This window comes from Pinus tabuliformis, chromosome 2_1, assembly GCF_031772625.1.
Source record: "Pinus tabuliformis cultivar Carrire ecotype Pingquan chromosome 2_1, CPIR1, whole genome shotgun sequence".
NCBI lineage: Eukaryota > Viridiplantae > Streptophyta > Pinopsida > Pinales > Pinaceae > Pinus > Pinus tabuliformis.
The window spans coordinates 853640661-853652163 of NC_142299.1; the positions used below are offsets into that span (position 1 = coordinate 853640661).

Here is an 11503-nt window from a genome sequence, read left to right on the forward strand (position 1 = left end):
TATGTGGTGCGTACATGTTTGCCATTACCAAAATCTACCGGTCTCATTCATCATATGTGACATTCGTACTCCAATCCACCTTACAATTTTTTTTCATTAATTAAAACAAAAGGAGTTACATATTCATCTTCTATATAATGATGATCAGGATTCATTCACAACAATTTTCACAATAACCTACAATCATCATTGTTATGAGGAATTTTCATGGTTATAGACAAAGGTGAATTCCTTAGATATAGTGGTATGATCTAGAACAACAGAAGACAAAAAACATAGAGTTTTTCTTAGAGAAATTAGAGAATGGGAAAGAAACCTACCTCAGAGCTGTAGCAAGCATTCCTTTCCTCCTCGCTTGTAAGTTCCAATTCCAGCTCCAACCGCTATAATTAAAACCCGTACATATGACTAAAACACAAAAAGGATCCACAACACCCACATGGCATAGTCTAACATCTTTATTCAATGAATCGATATAGCATTGAAATACATGGGTGCAAATATAACACAACAAATATAGGAAAACGAGATACACTTTGTATTAATAGAAATAAGAGAGAGTTTACAACCATAAATAGTCGTTGAATTTGTAGATGTCTTCTCAAGTTGACTTCTCCTTCATTGTCACAAAGCACACCTCAATATCAGCGCTAATGCATGAATATGATGGCTCATTTAGGTTCAAGGGAGAAACATAAGAGCAATATCAATCTCCATAAGCTAACCCTGATGCTATGGATGGTAATAAATTTATAAGGGAAGAGTGGTAGTTTAGGATTTACCATTATGGATTTGAGATCCACATATGATGGGAGGATGAGCTCAAGGGATAAGAGGTGAAGTCTCCAAGATAGGATCAGATAGGATTCAAAATCCATGGTAAATAGTTAAAACAACGAAGCTTCTAGATGAGGAAGCTTCAAGATATTTTTTAATTTTCCCAAATTTCTAGAATCAACGCACTTGCAGAAGGGAGCAACAGGTGTTGACAAACATAGGTGAAAAATGATGCAACTAGTGCTAAACTCAAGTGTTTGAGGAGGAAAGGTGCGCTGGGGCTAAAAACACTGATTTTGAGCAATTTGTCCTAGAAACTTTGATTTTTTGGAGAGCTCATGCTTAGGGCTCTGTGAAGGGATGGTGACAACATGTTTATGGATATTGATTGATCTGGTTTTCAGGCCTATTAACCAAATGGGACAAAATAACCTACAACAGATTGCCCCCTAAAGTACAATGTCAGAGCCGTCCACTGATGATTGAAGTGCTTTACCTTGTGACAAGTCCGAATCAAGAACAACTACCGAGATCATCATCTGTTACAATACATTTTCATCATGATATCACTGTTGAAGGAGACATACCCATGCTCAACACATAAGTTAACATTACATGTACAATGATCAAGAAGTCATGTCCACTGATGATAGAGAGTGGACTCATGCTTGGATGACTGTTTATATGATCATAGCCATCATACTTTGTAATCTTGTATTAATCTTGAAATCACAGCCCGGATGGATGGAACTAGATCCAGGGCCTTCTATCTTGTTCACTCGATCGTCTGATGTACGAGTCTAACCATGCGAATAAGTGAGTTGGAGTCGAACGTGGTAGACACCATCTGGTTACCGGCCAATGATGTTAGTCATTAACAAATGCGAGAGAAACTGGGAATGATGTTAATGGCTCTCAAGGTACTATAGTACAATCTGTATGGTATGAATGAATGAGTTGAAGTCGAACACCACACATAATCATTCAGTGAAAGACCAATGATTAAAAATTGTTCCCTAGAGCGAGCAAAATTGCCATTGATGTATGCAAGCTCCAAGGTTTTGAAGGGAGTTTCTAAGTCAACTTCCTAGATAATGAGTTGATGTCGATAGGAAGTGATTCGTTGCAAGATGGTTTGATGTATCCCTTATAAATGACATGAAACAAGTATCAAGATTTAGACAAAATGATGTTGATTTGGAACTGGTTCAGGAATCACATACTTGAATGGAGGCTTAAGAATATCGTAGCAGTTATCAATTGAAGGATTTCTCTTGAACATATGGACAACACTTTATGGAGTTGGCAACATTGACCCAAAACCAAAACCGAATGCGAAGGCTTTGATATGAGGCGATGAACCGCCCGCGGACTGGACTCCATGCACCGGCCGCTGATAACAGAAGGAGCGGCAATACATGGTTCTCGAGGATCGTCGATCCGGCCTCCCGTTTGATCACTCAGGGCGCCGTTAAGCGGCTTTCTTCGGTTTTCAAGAAAAATCACCCAGCGCGTCCTTCTACCCGCGACGTTGTTGAAGGTATGGTTTTTTTTATCCTTTTTAGCTGCTGTAGGGTTTTGTGCCAGGGTTTTACTTTAGGGTTTTAAACTAGTGTTTTGATTTATTTATTTATTTATATTGTTTTTAGCTTCGTGAATCTTCGGAAATGACAACGAGTCTCTGTTGCTTCTACCAATGCCGTTCTGTATTTATCTTCTGCGGTGCCCAGATTAAGTAGTTATCTGGGTCTTTCCCTTTTATGAGTTCTTATTTTTAACATTTCCCCCATTTTTGTGTTTTTGCTCTGGCACTAATTACTCTATATGATTTCCGTGAATTAATGCGACTGGTTTCTTGCCTTGGTTAATATCTTGCTGTTTTTGGTTTGTTATTATTTGAGTATATTTGTTATTTGGTTCCCATTCCATGGATCATCTGTTCGAAGTAACCGAGGTAGTTTACGTTTTTTTCCTGGTCTGTCATATTTTACCTTTCGTGTGGTTTGGCATCATCTGCCTTTTAGCTCTCATTTTTAATTTGTGAGCAGACTTGATTTATGATTTAAACAAAGGGGAAACCATTCTACTATTCTTTCGAGGTTTTACTCTGATTCTGGGAGTACTCTTTCCTCTTTATATGGTTTTCATGTTTCGCTTATAGGTAGCTCCGTGCAAAAGTGCTGTTAGGGAAGCAAGGGTCTGCGGCATGAGCAAAATAAGAAGTCTAGTGTTTGGCTATCTTAATGCCGAATGTTCACCAGATTTTAATGTATTTCTGTTCTTTGTATTTCATTGCAAATTGGTGCTTGTGGTTTTATTTGGGTGTATAAGTTGACAATGCCACAGGCAGAGAGGTTTAGTACGGGTGACATAATTGAAAATGTATTGGAAGTTCGCCTCACAAAAATGGAGGGTGGCATAATTGAAAATGTATTGGAAGTTCGCCTCACAAAAATGGAACCTCTTTCTAGTAATCGTTAATCACAGACTGGCTGTTTAGAAATACGTGATATAACGTTAAGTGGCTTTGTTAGAAATACGTGATATAACGTTAAGTGGCTTTGTTAGGTTCTGATCCTAGTACCCAGTGTCACATGTGGATGCGCTACATAGGTGGGGTCCCACACTTACAGGACGGGAAATTTCCGGGGTATTTGCCATGTCCCTTTTCTGGGAAACACAGGGCGGATGTTTCCTAAGAAACTAAGTCACCTGACATGGGGATTTGGGATTCGTAGGATTCGGGATTTGTGGTGTCGGATTCGGACACGTTGACCCCCGGAACAAGACACGTAGGATTTGTTATATATTATTTTATTAATTAATATATATATATATATATATATATATATATATATTAAAAATTAGATATTTCTTACACAAATTTTAATTAATGATACAAATTTATTGATTTCAAATATAGATCTTCATCTATAGCTATTAGCATGCATAGTACATACAAAATTCAAATACATGTCAATCTATTATCTATTTCTTATGCTTGGCCTTCTTGCCACCACGAGAAATGTCTTATTTTTTAGTCTTGTTGGAAAATCAGGATCTTTGTCATTAATATCACCCTCTAAGCATTAATATTCGGAGCTATCTTTGTCATTACCTCTGTATCTGTATAGGGATCTTTGTCATTAATATCACCCTTTAAGCATTAACATAAGATAGAACAAGCATAACATGTCAAGTCAAGATTTTGTTTGAGCGATGCGTACATTTTTAGGAGGGTCATGATACAAGAGTTCGACAACCAATGTCACTAACATCAAGGTACATAGAGGGATTGGTGCTCTTGATTAAATACGAGTTCCATACCCTAATACATGACAAAATTCAATGGAAACATTGCAATCCCCCAATCCTAAAATCCTGAAAAACTGACAAGTCTGCTGGATTTTGAACGAAATCTAAAATTCTACTTTCTCCATATGAAATCCAATGAGGCCGGAACCACTTTCAAACATCCTGAGTCATTTCATGGTAATGTTAAAAATTTAAGTAAAAGTGACACACTTTTACTTTAAGAATTTAATATTACCATGAATAGCATATCAATACTAGGGCCTAGACTTGATCATTAAGCTGCCAAAATGCTTGCCAAATGAAAATATGCGTGGCTGTAATGACCAAATGCGGCCTTTTCATACCCGTGCAGGTCACTTTTGCCGCCTAACGAGTCCTGGAAAACAGGACACGCTGCCAAAATCGTGACACGCAGTCGGATTCGACGTGTCAAAATAGGACATGACGTGTCATGGTTTTTGGACACGAATCTCGAGAGAATCGTGTCGGACATGATGGATTCGGGATTTGTGGGGCCTATAGGACGAATCCGGTTATCTAGCTAAGAAATGTGGGACATTTCCCAATCATGGGGGACTCTTGGATATACTCCTCCTAGAAGGGGGACCTTTGGGAGTCCCCTGACTATATTTGCTCAGTGGCTCTGTAAAAAATCAATGCTTGTTTTTTTTTATTTTTATTGCTGTCCCAGAAATAGATATTTCAACTGCTTGATTTTTTAACTAACTAAATTTGTTTTAAACTCCAATTATCTATTCTAATTCCATACTAAAAGTAAGTTTAAACAAAAGAGTCAGAGATGTAAAGCAAAGGAGTCGTTGGTAGGAAAAAATATTTCTTGAAAAATTGAAAATACATTTTCAGGCTATGAACAACCATGATTGAGCAGTTATCCAGGATATATATAGACATCGTAGAGTCTTTAACCGTGGTTGTGCATTATTTTTATGATAGAAACGATGCCTATATGTTTGTAGTTTATTAGTGTCATAGAAAATAGCTGAATTGCCTCAAAATTTCTGAAATTGTGTAGGCTTACTGTTTCCTGTCATGTATCATGTTAGAATTTCATATATTCAGTTTATGCGCCATGCATCTCATCTTTTGAAAACTTCATATATTTGTTTCATAAGCCACAAATCTCATTTTTACACAAGACTTGTGTTAGCAATAAAAATCTTCACCATGATATGATGGTTATGAAACAGTTAAAATTCATTATACATAGGTACTTGATTGCTCATGGTTATGTTAATGTGAACCTTAAGCACCTCCAAGCTTCTTCTTTATAGATTACATTGAACTAGGCTCTGTTATATCTTATAATATATATAATAAACAACAGAATTCTGTATAGGTTGGATTCCTAACTTGTCCACGAGGCAAGTTCACATTTAACAAAACTAATCCCCATTTAACAATGGAAAAGATCAGTTTTTTGTAAATATCCTGAGAAACAACCTATCAAATATTATTTGAAAGAGAAAGTTCGAAAGGCAATCAAGATTGTGAGCACTAAGAAGCATGAGCCCCGTTTAGTTCAATAACCCCTTTGAAATATGATGCTGGATCAAGTGTCTACCATTTGAGATTTTTTTTTGGATATTTTCGTACATGTAGTAGATTTGTTATTTATGAATACTCAATTTTATGGTCATTATGTAATATTCCCTTGTCCAGTAGAAGAGGCTTTTCTTTGAGTTGCAGATTTGTTTTTAGGAGAATTCAACTAGCAGGCTATAATCTTAATGCGAACATGATCTCTGATGCCATTACATTGACTGAGGTTTTTTTGTTCTTCTTAAAAGGAATACTTATTCCCTGTACTTCTTAGATTAGAGATTCAATCAGACCAAGGAGTATTAGATTGCTTAAAGTTCTGTATTGCAAGTAGACGTGAGGATGATATTTAAAAGAAAACGGCTTCTTGTTTTTTTTATGTTTAGGGCCATATGAATTCTAGTATTGCGTTCCTGTTCATAAGATTTTATAAACAAGACAGCTAAATTTAGATTAGGATTACTAAACCACATTGATTGTTTCTTGTTGATGAGTTCAAATTATGTTTATTATAGATTATGGCCTTGTACAGTAGAAGAGGTGACAGATTTGTTTTTAGGATAATTCAACTAGCAGTGTTCCCCATGCTTATTAGATTAGAAATTCAACCAAACCAAGGAATATTAGATTGCTTAAGCTCTGTATTGCAAGTAGATGTGATCATGCTATTTTTTTAGAAAGTGGCTTCCTTTTTTATGTTGAATTAAGTCAATATCAATGCTTGTATTGAATTCCTGTTCATAAGCTTTTATAAACAAGAGCTTGCTTTAGACTGGGGTTACTAAACCACATTGGTAGTTTCTTCTTGACCATGAAGATTCTCTTCTCTCTTCAGGATGAGTTCAAATTATAAAAGAGAGGATCCTATAATACTGATATAAGTACTAAATTTGGATACACATGCCTCTGAAAAATGAACTTGAATAAACTTTAAAGTATAAAGTTGTATTACACAGTTACAACAGCAATACACTAGTTACTTTGTACTCTGAAATTGCTGTCCTGATTTTTGTCTCTGTTTTTAAAAGAATATAAGTTTAATTTATGAATGCCAATTAAATTCTGTACATAACTGTAGAGCATTGTAATCCAAGGTAAAAATGCGATTGTTTGAGTGCACAGTTTTGTCTTATACCTTCTGTGAAGGAAGTGTGTTCTGGGCAGTTCTAATGCAATTTGTTTTTTAGAAACACTTTCTATATAAATACATGGGGGTAGGCTTGTGATGTTATGGAGAATGATTATGTTTGAATCCTTTTAGATTAGGAGGGAATGTCGATGTAAATTTGGCTAAATTTTCTTTGCTGCTATTTGTAATAGTTCTGTTGTTATGTACTGACAAAATATTAACCTATTTGATAGAAATTGAAGAGGACAGCCTTCAAGAAGTTCCAGAAGAAGCAGTTGAAGTAAGTACATTCATATACCTATACCATTTGTAAGTAAATATTTGTTTCCACAATTTAGAATGTTTTTTTGTAAGCTTGGTAGGACTACATCTTTATCATGTCCAACTTCTCACCCCAATCGGGGGATAGCACAGGATTTGAACCCAAGACTTCATTTCCATTGCCATTGCCAATTGAACTACCCCAAGTGGATGCTTCCACCATTTAGAATATAAAGACCAACCAAGGTAGCAATTTTCATGGTTCATCCATTTTTAGATGCAGGATTTTATTGATTTTTACGTGAAGTTTAAACTTAAATTTCTTGAAAACAAGAATTTAATTTTTTGTTCTCTTAATTTAAATGATATACTATAACATGAGAATTCATCTATTTTTAAAAGTTTATCTCGAACAATTTCTGTAAAGATGACTCCAAGGTATATATAAATCCTGTTTAGATATTATTGGAAGCTGGAATCTATTTATATATTTCATCTATTTTTAAAAGTCTATCTCGAACAATTTCTGTAAAGATGACTCCAAGTTATATATAAATCCTGTTTAGATATTATTGGAAGCTGTAATCTATTTTATATATTTCGATAAAAAGAAAATAGTCTATTTTGACAATAGGTTTGTTTTTCTATTTTAAATAATGTTAATTTTATTACATATCACAATAAAGGTATTTGATTGGTCAACCACATAACATTCAAGCAGCTAAAAATTCTAGATACTGTAATCCAGCAGGAGACCTTTTATGCCTGCTTGAGAGCAGTCACTGCGTTGCAACTCTCTGCCATAGGAAACTCAACCAAACAAACTGGTTGTTTTCCTTGGGGGCTAAAGCAGTAAGAATACCTCACTAGATCAAGTGCACCACTGCTCCCTCGACTTCCATTGTTCAATCACTATGTAACATTATAAACTTTGGAACTGAGAAGGGTGTTGTAAATGGACTGATTGTTATCACTTGACAGCTATGTTGCATGAAACTTCTAGGAACCCAACGTTTTGGGCCGTACCCGTACCCGAAACTGGACTGAAACTTGACCATCATGTAATCATCTATGAAAGTTAATATAGATTTGGTTTTCCTTGTAAATTGTCATCTGTGTGTTATTCCCTTCTTTCTTGCAAGATAATGTGTTATACACTTAGTTATAAATCTCTCTCTCTCCCCTTGTATGTATATATGTATATATATATCTATATATAAACATAAATTGTCGTCTATGGGTCTTATTCCCATCTTTCTTGCAAGATAATGTGTTATACACTTATTTATAAATCTCTCTCTCTCTCCTTGTATATATCTATGGGTCTTATTCCCATCTTTCTTGCAAGATAATGTGTTATACACTTATTTATAAATCTCTTTCTCTCTCTTTGTACACACACATTGTGTGTGTGTGTGTGACGTTTTGGTTGACGTTTCAATTTTTGGGAGGTGACGTTTCTAAATGTACCTGTTTCGGAAACTCCGAAACGTTTCGGTGCTTTGTGCAACTTAGCTTGACAAATACAGCACATAAACGTGATGTGAGAAGAATTATGAACTTATGATTTATCAACAGGCAAAGTATAGCATTACCTTTGGCAGAGAAATGCTTTACACATTAATGCCACATTTTGATTCTGTTAATCACATAATTTTTGTTATTTTGTTTTTGCACCTTTGTTCTTTCTTTCTTTATTCTCAAATAGGGATTGTTTCCTTTTGCAGAATGCTAAAGTACTTGGTCAAGATGAAGAAGATACCCGTGTGAGCAAACAAAGAAGTGAACCTGAATTCACAGAGGTTGAACAGCTTTTAAAAAACAAAACCTTTTCTAGGTAAATCGTAAAAGTTAATGTGCTGGATGGATGACTGTCTATGTATTCCATAAGTTCCAATTCTGTTTTGTATATTACTTATTATTAAACATTACTTATTATTAAACAGATGCACATATTTTTACTGCTTTTTCTTGGATTTCTTGTATAATTTCCTTATGGTTTCATTATGTAATTTCAGGTTAGTGCTGTTTCTGTTTTATTTCCAAAGTGTTATAGGACATCTTTTTGATCATCTTATGTTTTCTTTTGTTCAGTCCATATTTTGTTTCATTACTTACTGGTTTGTTTACTGTATTTTTATTTTGGCTTTTGTTGTTTATGGCTTCCATTAATGCTGTTGAAATTTCCTCGGAGATAAAGCCATTTTAAGTGCAACCAGGATGCAAATTGCTCATGACTTCAATTTAATCATAACGCTACAGTGTAAATCTGTCATATCATTGATATGCTCTCTGGTGTTTGTTCAGTAAGCATTTGCATGTTGTCAGAATTTGGAACTCAGATTAGAATGTGCTTATTAAGCAGACAATTTATTTTTGTACTTTAACTTTTTGAATTTCCTAGTTGCAGTGTTAATTTCCAGGCATTTTTTGTTGCATATTTATTTTAGGAGATAGTTGGTCAACACTGCTTTCCAGTTATGCCACTAGTATTTTAAATGCAAAATTATGCCTTGGAAGTTTGACACTGGTTCTTGTATTTGACTTGAGTAAGCAATAAATGACAACATCAATTTTTCTTTTGTCGGCTAACCCATGGGGGATTTGAACGGTGATCTATCGCAAGGAGTGCCTTAACAGTGCACCCATTCACTGTCAATCCAAAGCCCTGTGGGCAATGACAACAGCAGTTTAGTAATTATAGAATGGTTGATATTTTTGTAAAATTGTAGATTTGCTGCTGAAACAACTGTTGTAGTTTATTGTTATGGAAATAAGCTGATAATTGCATCCAGGGAATTGTTTATTGTCCTGAGTAGTTTAGTTTCCTCGCTTAGGGTCAGGGAACATCATATTCAAGTACATTATCTTTCCTTACTATGTATGTCAAGTGAAAATGCTCTAATACTAGTTCAATTATATCTGGACTTCACATTTTGCAGGCAATGGGCTACAATGAGGATTGACTTAATGTGGCCTGTTGAATAATTTTGAAGTTGTCAAAAGGTTCTTTATTTCTGTATCTTGTGATATGTATTTTTTTTTGTCAAGAGAACCATTGTGTATTTGGCTTTTGGACTGTCTGTTCTACGGAGCTGGTTTCATTAAATTGTTTTTTCCAGAACATCTTCTGTTATGTTAATATTTCATTTGGAAGTCTTGCTTGGCATATCTATGACTTGTTTTGTATTATAGGTAAGCTTAAATGAGTAATGATGGATTTGATTTTGTGATCTTTAGGGAGGAGTTCAATCGCTTAACAGAGCTACTGCAGTCACGTATAGTGGACAGATCTGCTGGCTTGAACGTTTGTGAAGAACAGAGTAGAGAAGAGCTGCATGGTGGAGCTGGGCCAAGCAATGAAGAGCGGCAGAAGGCAAGGGAAGAAAAAAATGACTCTGTATGGCATAATAGTTTATATGACAATGCTCCAACTCCGATTTTTGGGTTGACCAACTCAAATTCTGTTTTTGGGGCTGCACCATCACGAGCACCACCGGCTGATCAGATGGAAGACAGCATGGCAGAGGATCCTGCCCAGGTATCAAGTCCTGTTCCACCAGTATTTGTTGGACAGACTGCTTCACCAGCTCCATCTTTTGTGTTTGGCTCTCAGCCAACTGTTCCGTCTGCTGGGCAATCTGTTTTCCAGTTTGGTGCCCAACCTGGTCCAGCAGCAGCTAATCCTTTTGCATCCAGCGCTCCGAGCACGTTCAATCCTGCAGGTGGCAGTGGGCTTGAGTTTTCTGGTGGAGGCTTCTATCTTGGTGCCGGAGGCGATAGGTGTAAGAGAGAGTTTATAAAGGCAAAGCGGGACCAGACAAGGAGAAAGTAAATCTCACAATCTTCCTGCACTAAACTGCTGGTTGATATTATGTATACTTATTCATATGAGCTGCTTCAAGTTTCAAGGGTGGAATAATGGGCATAATGGTCCATGATTTCGGCAAATAAATTTTTGGAGGGAACACCACTTGGAACTACGGTGCTGTTGCAATGTTTACTTCAAAATGCTTGTTACTTGCATGAACTGGACTATTGGCAGTTAAGAAGGCAAAGTGGCCTTTTTATTATCCAAAGTGTACCGGCTATTCCTCTTTGATGTTTCAGGGAGATCTTGAAAATCTAGTCGAATATATATATATAAAAAGCATATTTTCATATGCATGTAATTCTTGTTTGTAACATAGTTTCTTTTTAATCGTAAGGCCACCGGGGTACTTGAATGCATGTAAATTTCTTTTATAAATTAATCACTTTTGATGGTCGATTATCCTCTTTGTTGTCAACTGGGCTTGTTGATGGTTTAGCGATGCTAGTTGGTGTAATTCTGAACCTCGATTCACATAGTATCACATTTAACATTCTACCGTGTACTCTTTTGTATGGTCCGCAGGTAGTACGGTACTGACCTGGGTGTGCAAAAGATTACCTCTTTACATTATGCAGTAGAAACATAAG

General features: G+C 35.9%; 1 protein-coding gene across 1 annotated transcript; it reads left to right on the forward strand.

Annotated features, from left to right (window-relative positions):
- The first annotated feature begins 1924 nt into the window (after window positions 1–1924).
- Window positions 1925–11249, forward strand: LOC149203345 (uncharacterized). Its single transcript, XM_089403416.1, has 4 exons — window positions 1925–2317; window positions 7015–7061; window positions 8770–8879; window positions 10283–11249. The coding sequence occupies exons 1-4, from the start codon at window positions 2134–2136 to the stop codon at window positions 10875–10877; spliced, it is 936 nt and encodes a 311-aa protein (XP_089259542.1). The 5' UTR covers window positions 1925–2133; the 3' UTR covers window positions 10878–11249.
- The last annotated feature ends 254 nt before the right edge of the window (window positions 11250–11503 follow it).

What these genes read in the sequence shown, in the direction of transcription:
- LOC149203345 (XM_089403416.1), top strand. Translation starts at nt 2,134, where the DNA reads ATGAACCGCCCGCGGACTGGACTCCATGCACCGGCCGCTGATAACAGA. An exon ending in TACCCGCGACGTTGTTGAAG is followed by an intron (nt 2,318 to 7,014) that starts GTATGGTTTTTT and finishes CCTATTTGATAG; the next exon opens with AAATTGAAGAGGACAGCCTT. An exon ending in TTCCAGAAGAAGCAGTTGAA is followed by an intron (nt 7,062 to 8,769) that starts GTAAGTACATTC and finishes TTCCTTTTGCAG; the next exon opens with AATGCTAAAGTACTTGGTCA.